The sequence below is a fragment of the Mandrillus leucophaeus genome, unplaced genomic scaffold (assembly GCF_000951045.1).
Source record: "Mandrillus leucophaeus isolate KB7577 unplaced genomic scaffold, Mleu.le_1.0 Scaffold517, whole genome shotgun sequence".
NCBI lineage: Eukaryota > Metazoa > Chordata > Mammalia > Primates > Cercopithecidae > Mandrillus > Mandrillus leucophaeus.
The window spans coordinates 1629695-1644747 of NW_012105553.1; the positions used below are offsets into that span (position 1 = coordinate 1629695).

At 38.5% G+C, this 15053-nt stretch overlaps 1 protein-coding gene across 1 annotated transcript in view; it reads left to right on the forward strand.

The window, feature by feature from the left end:
* Positions 1-15053, forward strand: part of ABCA13 (ATP-binding cassette, sub-family A (ABC1), member 13) — a gene marked incomplete at its 3' end in the record, with an annotated part of 190275 nt that overhangs the window by 96069 nt on the left and 79153 nt on the right. The window contains exons 17-19 of the mRNA XM_011996501.1: positions 843-5618; positions 7140-8966; positions 10421-10530. Of these exons, the coding sequence (XP_011851891.1) occupies positions 843-5618; positions 7140-8966; positions 10421-10530 (6713 nt within the window). The remainder of the gene's footprint in view (positions 1-842; positions 5619-7139; positions 8967-10420; positions 10531-15053) is intronic.

Here is a 15053-nt window from a genome sequence, read left to right on the forward strand (position 1 = left end):
TGATGTGAAGCAGTTTCAAGAGTATTTTCTTGCTCCGCAAGATCATTCACAGGTCTCACTGCTGAAGTGTTAATATGTTCATGATCAGGGCTGCCCCAGCCCTCACTGAGGTGCATGAATACATATCTGATACCTGTACCATGCTGCGTTTCTAAAGGATGAACATCCTGAATTCTGAAACACATGTAACCCCAAGAATGTCAAAAGTGGATTTGTAACTTCTGAGTCAGTAGAAGTTAGTTCTTCAAGTGTGGGTTTCTATTACAAGAGGGGACTTACAGTGACTGAGTTGCTCTTCTGAGAACTCTGTATTTTAAAATTAAACACCTGGAGATAAATTACCCCATATATAATAATGAGTTTCTAACAGTAGGATGTATGTAGTATTGTTGAAAGAGCACTGGAATTGCCTTCCAGGACAGGGAATCCCCACACCTTCCTTAAACCATACAGGCATGGTTTCTAATGCACTCCACTATTTGTACTACCTTTATATGCTAAGACATTTTGAAATGGAATTAAATCCTAGGATTCTTCTGACATAAATAGCGAACTTGTCTTTAATAATCATACATATTACTGTTAAATATGCCAGGGGAAAATAATTAAGAATGCATTCTTTTTGGTAGTAGGAAACATTTTAAGCTAAATGTATATAACTTCATTGTGGATTTCTAAAACACTTTCAAATGCTCACATTAGTTTAATTTCTGTTGAAAAACATGTTGTCTATTAAATGTTTCATTTGTGTTTTACTATCAATAAGTGAGTATTAACTTGGAAATGTGATAAATCACATTTATTTTTTATTTTATATTAAAATAATTCTACTAATATTACAGGGCTTTAAATTTCACAAAGCACCTTCTAATGATGGAAAAGAAGTTGCACACCCTTGAGGATGAACAAATGAACTTTCTTTTAACATTTGTGGAATTTTTTGAGAAATTATTGTTGCCTAATCTTTTTGACTCCTCCATCGTTCCCAATTTCCATCACCTCCCATCTCTCACGGAGGATATTCTGAATATAAATTCTCTGTGGACAAATCATTTGAAAAGTTTAAAGAGAGACCCATCTGCCACTGGTGCTCAGAAACTCTTGGAATTTGGCAAAGAAGTGAGCTGGAAAATGCGAACTCTCGAAAGTCACTGGATAAGGAAGGAACCAAAAAATCTTTTGAGATTCCTGGAATTAATACTTTTTGAAATTAATCCCAAATTACTAGAATTAGGGGTCTACAGCATTTCAAAAGGAAAAAGAGCTAAACTGGAAAACTTCTTTTCACTTTTAAATTTTTCTGTTCCAGAAAATGAGATTCTGAGTACAAGTTTTAACTTTTCGCAGTTGTTCCATTCGGATTGGCCGGAATCACCAGCTATGAACATAGATTTTGTACGTCTAAGTGAGACTATAATAAAGAGTCTCCATGAATTTGGATTTTTGGAGGAGGGAGAGGTCTCAGAAGTTCTGAACACGGTCTACGCTATCAGGAATGCATCTGATTTTTTCTCAGCCCTTTCTGAACCTCAAAAACAAGAAGTTGGTAAAATTTTGACTCAAAAATACCTAAATGTCTTTCAGGACAAGGATTCAGCTTTACTTCTGCAAATTTATTCTTCATTTTACCAATACATTTATGAATTTTTGAATATTCAGAGTAGAGGTTCTTCGCTGACTTACCTTACACAAATCTCAAAACACATTTTGGATATCATAAAACAATTTAATTTCCAAAGCATCAGTAAAGCATTTGCATTTTTATTTAAGGCAGCAGAGGTTCTTGGGGGAATTTCTAATGTATCTTATTGTCAGCAATTGCTTTCAATTTTTAACTTTTTGGAGCTTCAAGCCCAATCCTTCATGTCCACAGAAGGCCAAGAACTGGAAGTGATCCACACTACTTTGACAGGCCTCAAACAGCTGCTCATAATTGATGAAGATTTTCGTCTTTCTTTATTTCAATACATAAGCCAATTCTTCAACAGTTCAGTAGAAGGCCTATTTGATAATGAGTGCTCGATTTCGGACAGTAAACACATTCCTTCCATAAATTATTCAACAAGTGAGGAGACTTCATTTGTTTTTCCATTGGCACAAATTTTTTCAAACCTCTCAGCAAATGTCAGTGTGTTCAACAAGTTTATGTCCATTCACTGTACTGTTTCATGGCTTCAAATGTGGACTGAAATCTGGGAAAGCATATCTCAATTATTTAAGTTTGACCTGAATGTTTTCACATCTCTTCATCATGGTTTCACTCAGCTTTTGGATGAACTGGAAAATCATGTGAAAGTCTCCAAAAGCTGCCAGGGAATATTTCCCACACATAATGTTGCTAGACTCATATTAAATTTGTTTAAAAATGTAACTCAAGCCGATGACTTCCATGATTGGGAGGACTTCCTGGATCTCAGGGAATTTTTGGTAGCTTTAGGTAATGCGTTAGTTTCAGTAAAAAAACTTAACTTGGAGCCAGTGGAGAAATCCCTTTTCACCATGGAAACTTCCCTGCATCAGTTGAAGAGATTTCCATTCAACACAAGTACAAGCAGAGAGTTTTTAAATTCTCTGCTCAAAGTTTTCATTGAGTTTAGCAGTACCTCAGAAAATATAGACAGAAATGTAGATTCGATAAATGACTTTCTTTCAAATAATCTCACAAATTATGGAGAGAAATTTGAAAATATCATCACTGAGCTAAGAGAAGCAATAGTATTTCTTAGAAATGTATCACATGATCGAGATTTGTTTTCCTGTGCTGATATTTTCCAAAATGTTACTGAGTTTATTTTAGAAGATGGCTTTTTATATGTAAATACCTCACAGAGGATGTTACGTATTCTAGACATGATAAATTCCACATTTTCCTCTGAGAGCACAATTAGCAGGCTGAAAGGATGTGTTGTGTGGTTAGATGTCATAAACCATTTGTATTTGGTGTCTAACTCCAGTTTTTCACAAGGCCATCTTCAAAATATTTTGGGGAATTTCAGACATATAGAAAAGAAAGTGAACTCTATATTGAAAATTATAACTTGGGTGTTAAATGTAAAAAAACCTCTTTGTTCATCAAATGGCTTGCATATAAATTGTGTAAATATTTACTTGAAAGACGTAACTGACTTTCTAAATATTGTACTTACTACAGTCTTTGAAAAAGAGAAGATACCTAAATTTGAGATTTTATTAGCTCTTTTAAATGATTCCACAAAGCAAGTAAGGATGAGCATCAACAATTTAACAACAGACTTTGATTTTGCATCTCAATCCAATTGGAAATATTTTACTGAATTAATTCTAAGACCAATAGAAATGTCAGATGAAATTCCTAATCAGTTTCAAAATATTTGGCTTCATTTAATAACACTGGGGAAGGAATTTCAGAAGCTTGTAAGAGGTATTTACTCTAACATCCTGGAAAATAATTCCTCTTCTAAAACTGGAAACTTGTTAAACATATTTGCCACCAGTCCAAAAGAAAAAGATGTAAACAGTGTAGGCAATTCCATTTATCATTTAGCTAGTTACCTTGCCTTCAACTTATCTCATGACCTCCAAAATTCACCAAAAATAATTTCACCTGAAATAATGAAAGCCACGGGTCTTGGGATTCAACTGATGAGGGATGTGTTCACCTCCTTAATGCCTGCAGTTCATCACATTAGTCCACAAAATACAGGTTATATGCAAGTTTTGAAGAAGGTAACTTCTGTCATGCGTACTCTTAAGAAGGCAGACATAGACATTTTGGTGGAACAACTTGAACAAATTAGTGCAAGCCTAATGGATTTCTTTAGGAATATCAGTAGTGTGAGAACTGACAAGTTAGGGGTCAACTTGCTTGTTGACTTGATGAAAAAATTTGTAGACAGCTCGCATTCTTGGAATGTTAATCACCTGCTGCAGCTCTCACGCCTGTTTCCTAAAGATGCTGTGGATGCTGTGGTAGATGTGTACTATGTGCTTCCTCATGCTGTAAGGCTCCTACAGGGAGTACTTGGTAAAAACATCACTGAAGGCCTCAAGGATGTCTACAGCTTCATACTCCTTCATGGCATAACCATTTCAGATATCACCAAGGAAGACTTCACAATTGTGATAAAAATTCTTTTGGATATAATTGAATTAATATCAGATAAGCCAGATATTATTTCAGAGACTTTAACTTGTTTTCCTGTGGTTTGGTGCTGGAATCATACAAATTCTGGATTTCAGCAGAATTCAAAGGTAGACCCCTGCAGTGTCCATGGGCTCATGTCTTCTTCCTTGTATGGCAAAGTGGCCAGTATACTCGATCATCTCCACCTGTCTGCCCAAGGTGAAGATTCACCATGTTCAAATGAAACCTCCCGAATGGAAATAAATAGGAAAGTGGCCTGCATAATTCACGAATTAGTGGACTGGAATTCTATTCTTCTGGAACTCGCTGACGTCTTCCATGTTAACATTTCTCTTGTGAAAACTGTGCAGAAATTTTGGCATAAGATATTACCATTTGTCCCACCTTCAATAAATCAAACTAGGGATAGCATCTCTGGACTTTGTCCTAGTGGTCCCATAAAGCAAGTTGCTTTGCAAATCATAGAAAAACTTAAAAATGTCAACTTTACAAAAGTTACATCAGGTGAAAATACTCTTGACAAACTAGCTAGTTTAAACAAGATCCTTAACGTTAATGAAGACACAGAGACATCTGTTCAAAATATTATTTCCTCGAATTTGGAAAGGACAATACAATTGATTTCTGAAGACTGGAGCCTAGAAAAAAGTACTCATAATCTACTCTCTTCATTTATGATGCTCCTGAATGCAAATCTCACAGGTAGCAGTTCAGAAGCATTATCAAATTTTATTGAAAAGAATGAAACAACTTACAACTTTGAAGAACTATGGCCTGAGTTTCAACAAATCGTGAAAGATCTAACTCAAGATTTTAGAGTCAGACACCTGCTCTCTGAAATGAACAAAGATATCAAAAGTATAAATTCAGTGGCTCTTCAAAACATTACTTTACTATTTGCCCGTTTCCTGAAGATCCTGGATTCACAGTCACTGAAGACATTAGAAATTATTGAAGATTTTCTATTGGTCACAAAAAACTGGCTTCAGGAATATGCAGATGAAGATTACTCCAGAATGATAAAAACACTATTCATTCCTGTGATCAATGAGAGCTCAACTGAAGATACAGCTTTGTTAACCAAAGCTATTACTACTTTTTGGGGCTCTTTGAAAAACATATCTAGAGAAGGCAATTTTGATGTTGCCTTTCTTACTCATCTGCTAAATCAAGAACAGCTGACTAATTTCTCAGGTGTTCAGTTGCTTTTTGAAAACATCCTAATTAATTCAATCAATAACTTAGCTGGGAATTCTCAAGAAGCAGCTTGGAACTTAAGTGGTACTGACCTTCAAATAATGAATTTCATTAACCTTATCTTGAACCATATGCAGTCAGAAACTAGTAGGAAAACAGTTCTCCCTCCGAGAAGCATAGTAGGTTTCATGGAACAACTTTTGAAAACATTCTTATCCCTTTTGCTAAAGGAAGATTCTGAGAACAAAATATCTCTTCTGCTGAAAGATTTCCACAAAGATGTTATTGCAGAGATGAGGTGAGTCTACTTTTGCTTTGTGTCGTATATGTAGTTGTGATATATCTCAAACTACTTTATTTTCCGGAGTATAGGCATGTCAAAAACAATGTTTGTATCTAATACTTTTGAAATATCTTTGATGTAAATTTGTCTTAATAAATATTTTATCAAAATGTCAACGTAAAAGAATTTTGGTTACTGTCATCTAACTAGTAAAATATAAACCCAGTCCAGGGTAATTAATCACATATTATTCTTACATTTTTAGATTATGAAAACAATTATGAATTCCATTTTGTATGGATCTGAAAAATTAGTTTTCATAGCTGTACATGCATATACAGGATTGCCATAATTTGAATTGCTATACTAACTGTCTAATCACCAACTAGGGACTTAAATATTCTCAACCCAATGAATCTACTGTGATGCTTGCATTTAGAGACATAAAAAGTGATAGTCACATTATCTCTTTTTCATATATCTTCAAAAATCTCACTTGAAGTTTGCCAGTGAAAAGGCTGGAGGGAAATTCCAATTTATTCCATGATGTCTGCTTTAGTCAAGTTTCAATCAGAGTAACAAAAACCGTCAAAGGATTTAATCCAAGGAAATTAGCTTACACAATTTTGGGGGCTGGCTAAGTAAGTCTGCAATCAGTAGGGCCGACTGTCAGGAAGGGAGGCCCACAGCAGGCAGGGGCGCCGCAGGCATGAGTGAAAGCTCCTTGTCCACAGGTGGTTAGGAAGGAAGACCAGGGGAAGGGAGAGCCACTGACTATGAATACCCAGCGGTGATTTTGTGCCTCTAAGTTACAGAGGTTCTAAGCTCTCTTTCAGAGTTTTCCTGCCCACTCAGGACAGTATCCCTTCTGACTAATTTAAAATTAACTGATCAGGAATTTTAACTCCGTCTGCAAAATCTCTTTAGAGCAACACCTAGATTAGTGTTTGATTGAATAGCTGGGAGAAGATGTATTTATATTACACAATGGCTATAACTCCCATCTATCCTCCATCTCTCATGAGGGAATCTCCCCTATAGCCCACCCAGATGAGAAACATACAAGAAAGGGACTTCTGGGGCTATTATTCAGCCTAGTCACGTTGATACGTCTGTCTAAGCAATTTGCTAGTACTTCTCAAGCTCACAAAAGTATAAATATGCTAACCACTTTTCAGAGACTTATCTCTTACATCAAGAATCACATTGTAATCATTGTACCTTCTTTCCTAAGTAAAAGCCATTTTAACCTTTTTCGTAAGCAAAAGTATGTGGCTTTTTAAGTTGCCAGGTTCAAAATACTGTAATAGAATTTGTTCATGAAATTCCTCACTGTTTTCATGATTTGGCAACAAAATATTGAGTTTCATCTGAAATTATTTTAGCATGTCATCTTTTGCTCAGTATTATCCTCCCATGATGCTAGTATAAAACAAATAAAATAATATAAATCATTATATATCTTAATATTTCCACTGTTAATGTATTAAAAATAAAATTAAAAGTAAATAAATAAATATATATGTATATTTACAGTTTTGTCCCAAAAGATAAAATTCTAGAAGTTCTGAAACTGGATCAATTTCTTGCTCTGATGAAAGAAGACAGATTGAGGAACATTTTTTCAAGTTTAAAGGAGACTATATATCACCTAATAAAAAGTTCACTTATATTAGACAATGGAGAATTTTATTTTGATAGTCATCAAGGACTGAAGTTCATGCAAGATTTACTTAATGCTCTTCTCAGGGAAACGCCAGTGAAAAATGGGACTGAAAATACTACAGACTTTTTCACAGTGGTGAGTCAGTTGTTTTTCCATGGGAATACGTCTGGGGACCTCTTCAAACTCAATCAGGATCTTAGGGCAGCTCTTCACCTTGTAAGAGAATGTTCAACAGAGATGGCAAGGCTTCTGGATACAATTTTAAATGCTCCTAATAAGGAATTCTATGCTTCGTATCCTACCCTCCAAGAAGTTATACTTGCTAATCTAACGGATTTGCTTTTCTTTATAAATAATTCATTCCCTCTAAGAAACAGAGCAACATTAGAATTTACTAAGAGATTACTTGGTCCTCTTTCAAGAGCTGGTGAAGAAAGTCGTGTCCCGGAACCCCTCTTAGAAATGTCTGGGACTCTGGTCATGCTGTTGAATGACAGTGCTGACCTGAGAGATCTTGCCACATCAGTGGACTCCATTGTGAAACTTCTTAAACTGGTCAAGAAAGTTTCAGGGAAGATGGCCACAGTTTTTAAAACTCATTTTGTCTCCAATACCAAGGATAGCGTGAAATTCTTTGTCACTCTCTATTCCATCATGCAACAAAGTGTTCAAAATCTTGTGAAAGAAATAGCTACTTTGAAAGAAATAGATCATTTCACATTTGAAAAGATAAATGATTTGTTGGTGCCATTTATTGACTTGGCCTTTGAAATGATTGGGGTCGAACCTTATATATCATCAAACTCTGATGTTTTCAGTATGTCACCTAGCATGCTGTCATATTTGAATGAATCTAGGGACTTTTCTGATATTTTGGAAGAAATTGCTGAATTTTTAACATCTGTGAAAATCAACTTGGAAGATGTGAAGAGTCTTGTGGTAGCATTTAAAAATGAAACTCAAACATTTTCTATGGATTCTGTCAACTTGTGGGAAGAAATTCTGAGTTGCTTAGTTCCTATAAATAACATCACCAACCAAATGGACTTCTTATACCCTAATCCAATTTCCACTCATAGTGACCCTCAAGATATAAAATGGGAAATAATTCATGAAGAGATCCCTTTTTTGGATAAAATATTATCACAAAACAGCACAGAAATAGGGTCTGTCTTGAAAATGGTGATCGGTCTCACCTTAGAAGCTCTTTGGAAAAACTTAAAGAAGGATAATTGGAATGTTTCTAATCTGTTGATGACATTTACTCAGCATCCAGATAACCTTTTGGAAACCATAGAAAGAGTTTTAGAGGCCTCCAGTGGAATTAAAAGTGACTATGAAAGTGATTTGAGTAAAAGTTTATATTTTGACACACCTTTGATTCGGAATATAACTCATCATCAACTTGAAAAAGCAATCCATGATGTTTCAAGTAGAATAGCTCTCTGGAGGAAAGGGCTTCTGTTTAACAACTCTGAATGGACAACTTCCACAAGAACTTTGTTTCAGCCACTTTTTGAGATTTTCATTAAAGCAACCACTGGAAAGAATGTCACATCAGAAAAAGAAGAGAGAACCAAGAAAGAGATAATTGACTTTCCTTGTAGTTTCAAACCATTTTCCTGTTTGGAGAAATACCTGAGAGGATTATTTGTATTGACTAAATACTGGCAACAAATCCCACTGACAGATCAAAGGTAATAAAAAGCAAGCCGAATTCACTTTGTTTTTTTCCCTACCGCAGTAACTGTAAAATAGAACCATGCAGGAATTACATTGAACCAGGGTAAGTAGTTTTTCTTGACTTCAACTTTCTTTACACTCTGAAGTTGGCTTCAACATAGAGCAATTCAAGTCCAGTCATTTTTTTCACAATTTGACTCATTATTTGGCATTCAAATATAATTATAATTTATTCAAAATATTTCAAAAGTTAGTTATTTTATTCTCAGAAGCAAAAACCTTTTATTCTATTCACTCGCCCCAAGACTAGCTGCATAAGCAATTTTTCTATTCATATCCTCTGGCAGCCAAGGGTCCAATCACTCAGTATATACACAGGAACATGAAGCTGCTTGCTTCACAGAAAATTATGCCTCCAGTTGTAGCTAACCACAGCAAAGGGCCAGGCAGCTGCTGGCTTCTGCCCTCTTTTGATTCTGCCAAACTTCACGTGTTTGATCCACCTCCAAGCCCTCCCATCCCTGAATGTTATGTCAATAGAAACCTGTTCTTAAAAGCTCCAGTCTTGCTAGTTGTCATGCCCTGGAAGCAGTCTCTTGCCTTAGGTTGGAGACCCTGTGCCTCTTGATGTGCAGAGTCCCAGAGATGCTGCAGCGGTCCCTACCTGGCCTTTCTCTGGGTGACAATACTGTTAGGGTGGTCCCTGGTCTCTGTTTCTCCCTGCCTCCCTCTCTGGCCCACATGGAGATTGGAGATGCCATGTCAACCTTGGTTCATTTGCCAGGCAAGCTGACTTATTTTCTGTCCGTTCTATTACTACAGAGCTGTACCCTGAATCCAGTCATGTTCTATGAGTTGGAAAGATGTCTTTAGTTGGTGAAACAGGTAGCCACTGGCACAAATAACTATTGCTACCTTGGAATTTGACTGCTAGTTTTCAGAGCTTCCTTCTTCATCTCCTCCTTGCTTCTGATCTGAAACTATATTTTGCTTGATTTTAGTGCTCTGATCCCCAACTATATACCCTGTTTGACTTTAGTGCTCTTCTCTGAATTGTCTTTTGAGCTGAGGTGGTCCTGGCAACCCCATTCTCCACCAATCTCAGGTTTTATCTCAAATTTTTCAGTTCTCCACAGAGGGCATTTACACCTTAGCTCTTCGTATGGTCATGTTTTGATGCCCTTTCAACATTTACCTTTGCATTTCAAAAGAATGGACCAAAATAAGAAAGAAAAGCAAATATTAAGCGTATTCACCACAAAATTGATGCTTTACACTAATTTGGGAGACCGAAAGTTTTCTAAAGGTCCAGACTGTGTTATCTGTGTTTTCTTATGTTCCTACGAAGAAAATATGATTATGCAGGGAGGTTCTTACATGTGTGTTATAACTTAGCCTACACAGCAGAAATGCACATTGGATGCACATTTTTACCCTTTCATGTCATTGTTTATATATTTTTTCTAAGTGTTGTTGAGATGTGTGAAGTTTTCCAGCAGCCTGTGAAGCCCTCAGAAGCCATGGAGATCCTGCAGAAAGTGAAGATGATGGTCATACGTGTGCTCACCATCGTTGCAGGTGGGCTGCTCATATAACAAGTGCTCTGCAATTGCCCTGTGCCAGTTTTCAGAACTCGGGTGTCAGAGAGATGAGTAGATTGCACTTGAGTTTCTTTTAGAACAAAGCACAGCTGTCTTAGTCTGGCAACCAGGCCTTGAGGAATCTGCCCCTCCCAACCTCATTCCCACCACTGGGTCTCTGCTCCAGTCAAATTGAACAGCCCCTTCCTGCCCCTTTGCTGGGCTTTCTGGTCTTTTTGTCTTTGCTTATGGAATGTGCTTCCCTTGTCTCCTTGACCTAAACTACAGCCATACTCTGTGGCCTAGAGCTGGGGTATCTTGTCCAGAAGTGTTCCCCCATCCCCTTTACTGGCAAAGACCTCGAAGAGACTTTGATCACATGCAGTTCTGTACTTTCTTCTTTCTTACATCTCCTCCCTCTGCTGCAGTCAATATTTTTTGAAGATAGAAACTGTGTCATAACCTTCTGTGTGCATTTCCTGATGGGTGCTGAGTAGTCCCTGCAGTAACCTGAATTCCCTACAGCTGTGACACTTATTGCTGGTATCATAGTTTTTGGTATCTTCTTTTCCTGCTACAGTCTGTAAGCTTCCTGGGAACAGGATCAGTCTCTTGTTAAATTCTGTGTCTCCATAATACTCAGCACAGTGTCCAGCAATAGTGACTATATTGTAAATGAATTAATTCATCTACTAAGATGATCCTTGCCAAATCCATTCCTGCACATTTCAGTGCAATCTCCTTTCAATGCCACTGCTGAAGGAGAGTCCCACGAGCTGCTTTAGAGGGTAACTGGAGGATCTTAGGGCTTTTCTGAAAATGTGAGTGTTGAATTTTAGAGCACACTTGAGTCCGTGGAATGGACCACAGTTGTTTAAGTGATTCACAGGTGCACAGAGGTGCTGCCATCCTCTGGCCCAGTCTCCTGAGCAGGGCTGCCTAGAGTTCCCTCAGTGGGCTGTCGGGCCTGAGTGCTCTGCCTTAGCTGATGGCAGTGGGTTTTGACAACATGAATCGAAGCCCAGAAGAGGAGGGGCAGCGAGGAGAAATGGGGAAGCTAAGGGTGGATCCTATCAGATCAAGAGGAAAAGAGAAAAGTGAGGGGTCATCTGAGTGGGGCTTACCTCCATATCCTGTGTGAGCTCCACCATGGTTGGCCCCAGACTCCCTGCCCCCTAGCTCATCTGATCCACATGTTCATTCTTCTACCTTCCCCTGATTTACTCCTGGATCATTATTATTATTTAGATTACTATCAGGTTGTTATATTATGATTTGAAGATTAAGTCTTATATCCTTTGGAAAGCTTTCCTTGACCTACCCTGTCTGGGGTCACATGGCCTTAGCTCCCTGTTATGGCTCTTACCACCGTGTGCTGTTCTGATGATGAACATGTGTCTCTTCTACAGTCGTGAGGACCCGAAGACTGTGCCTGTCTATTGATCACTCCAAACCTGGCACATGGGGATTAGAACATGGGAAATGCTGATTGACATTTGTTGAATGAATGAATAAATGCCAGGAGCCCTTCTATACTTAGGTCATGTTTCACTGGAATTACTAAATGTGAAAACTGTTCACGGGGGAGTGTTCAGCAATGAGTAGTGGGTGGGCGGTTGGCATACTCTGGGCCTATGTTGTAAGACTGAGCAAACTGTGGGGGCCTGGGGAGGATATTGTAGAGAGGAGTCCGGTTTACTCAGGAAGGGGCACAGTGGATGTATTCCCAACATCCACTATCAGAGAGGAAGGATCACTGGCCCCAGGATGGTTAACTGGTGGGTATGGGCCACTGAGTCTGTGAGCCAGGAGTATGGACCAGCATCTGCTGGGGAGTGTTATGGAGAAGAAGTGAGCCTTGGATAAATCTAGTATGTGAAATCCATTTTTCAAAACAAACTCAAAGAAGATGAATTCTTCTTTGTATTGATAAGTGCTAGAAAGAAGCTAACGTATGGCCATGAGGGTGAGAGTGAGGGGTGGAGGAGAGGACAAGACCTTGGGAGTGCAGCTCTGGGTAAGGACATTTCAGGTGAGACTGGCGCAAGTGAGGATGTGTGTCTGCCATGTTCACCGTTATATCTCCCCAGGGTTTAGGAAACATCCTGACATAGATATGATAGGCGTTCAATCAATATGTGTAGAAGGATTGGATAGGTCAATGCATGAGGGCTGGCACTAGGCTGGGCACTTGTCACTATTTGAGTTAATCTACACAATCACTGATGGACTTGAAGCTAGTGTGCTGGGACTCGTGGTCTGTAAGGCTGCCTCCTTACTATCATGATAGACCACTTAGGATTACACACCGTCATGTCTGGTAAGGCTTTATTGCTCCAAATGTCTTCAAGGGCATAGTTAAACATGACTGTTACAACAAGTGATGTCGTGAAAAGTGGTGTAATGGAAGAAGCAGGCACTTTGACATTGAACAGGCTGAGTTCCTCGATTCACGCTAAGTGACACAGGGTAGCTACTGAGTCTCTGTGAGCCTTGAGCAAAACATAGGGGAACACATATTTCAACCTATGTGAGAGGATTAAATAAAATAAGTCACCTCCAAGGGGCTTGCCCTTAGGAGATGCCTTGAACATGCTAGTTTCCCATGCATCTCCCTGCCTGCCATTGGGAAAAGTACTTCTCAGCTCACAGAGCTAGTTCATAAGTAAAAATTGGTGATTTACAGACCGTCTATCACGGAGTTTGTTCTAATCTGCTCACTCACCTCTTTTTTTGAAATACAAATTGTTCTTTGAACAGAAGAAGTGATTGGTCATTGGGTCTAAGAAACATGGAAAAGAAGTAAAAAACAGATGGAGAAGTGAGACAAGCTTGATTTAAAAATGAAACCCCAATTGCTGTGTAGGGGTTTTGCATTTTTTTTTTCTTTTAAGATAATCTGTATTTCCAATTAGATGTTATGAACATTGGTGATTAGGAATATTGCTTTCTATTGTCAAATAGAAAGCAATAACATGTTACAATCTAAGTACAAGTTAGGATGGTCAGTACATGATTTCAGCATGTGGAATTGTGCTCAGGTAAAATTCAAATCAAACTTCTTCCTCGTTCTTGAATGCTTCTCTGGCATATTGAATTCAGCCATGTTTGAAGACATAATTATTTTGACATTTCACAGTCAGCTAATGTAATGGTTTTTAAATGAATTAAACATTAGTTAATGTATGAATTTATGTTTATTTTGCCATTCTGTGTTGCAGCTGCTAAATTAATATAGCATACTTGAGATTACATTAGTAACAGATAATTAATTTTTAATTTTTATATTTTATTTCAAGGAAACTCAAGCATAACTAACATTTAAACTGCCACCGCACTGTCCTTATTGAATTGTTACTCCATCCTGTAGAATAGGAGGGCAGTGACAGATCCCATAAAGTTAAAAGGATGGGGTGGAATTGACCAACATGGGTGCCTCTCCCATCATATAAAGGGAAGAAGAGCCAGGTCTGTTATTACTATTGTTGTTGAAAATGCACTATATTTTCATCATATCACAGAGTTGAGCTTAGTATCTCCAGTAGGAAAGTTGTTACTTTCCTCCTCCTGATCTAATGCTTTAAGGATGCCAAGGACAATTGCAGGAGAGCTCATACAATAGAAGGAACCTCAGTGGGCAGCTGCTTTAATCTTCCAGTTTCCCTAATCGACAAATTGAGGCCCAGAGAGTGAGAGTGAGTGTAAGTTTCCCAGGGTTTCAGAGTGAAGCGGTCAGAGCCCATTTCCAGTTGAAGAGACCTGAGAGGGTCCATGGGGCTGAAGGGAGGAGAGGGAAGGGGTCCAGAGAGTGCTGGCAGATCTGGAAAGCCAGAGTGGGTCTGAATGTGTCCTCGGAGCCAAGAAGAGGGGCCATAGCAGGTAGGAAGGGCTGGAGCCAGGGATTTGAAGAGGCAATGAGAGGTGGAGAAAGAGGGTACCTGGGAAAGTTGGAGGAGCCAAGGCTCAAAACCAGCTCTTGCTAGTGTCAAGACAGTTGTCAGGTGTCCTTGAGGGTGGTGACTTTGAGGGCAGGCTTCAAGATGTGTTAGATGTGAGGCAGATGGAGACCAGATGGCCTGACAGCCCAGCACTGCGTCCCATGATCATACCATCCTTGACCTAACCTTGCAGGAATGCTGGGCATGGTCACTGTCGACTCCACGTTCCTCATTTTACATTGAGGAAGCAAGGGACTGACGCAGCCCACAGCTTGCCTAATGCCATACATTATGTCAGCTTTTTCAGGGTGCATTCTCTGCTCTTTTAGGTTTGAAAAACATAACTTATAAACACATTGTTGTGTCTTTCCCGGACCAGAGGATACGTTTATGCTTAAAGATAAGTGCTGTGATATTTAACAGCACATTATCACCTTCATTTCAAATTTTAATAAGAGATTACTTAACAGACACATTTTACATTTCCTGCAATAAAGATATCTGTCTTCGAAATTGGTAAAATGAGATTAATGAGAAAAGAAAAACAGGGCGTCATGGTGGGTTGCTTCTGGAAAGCATGACT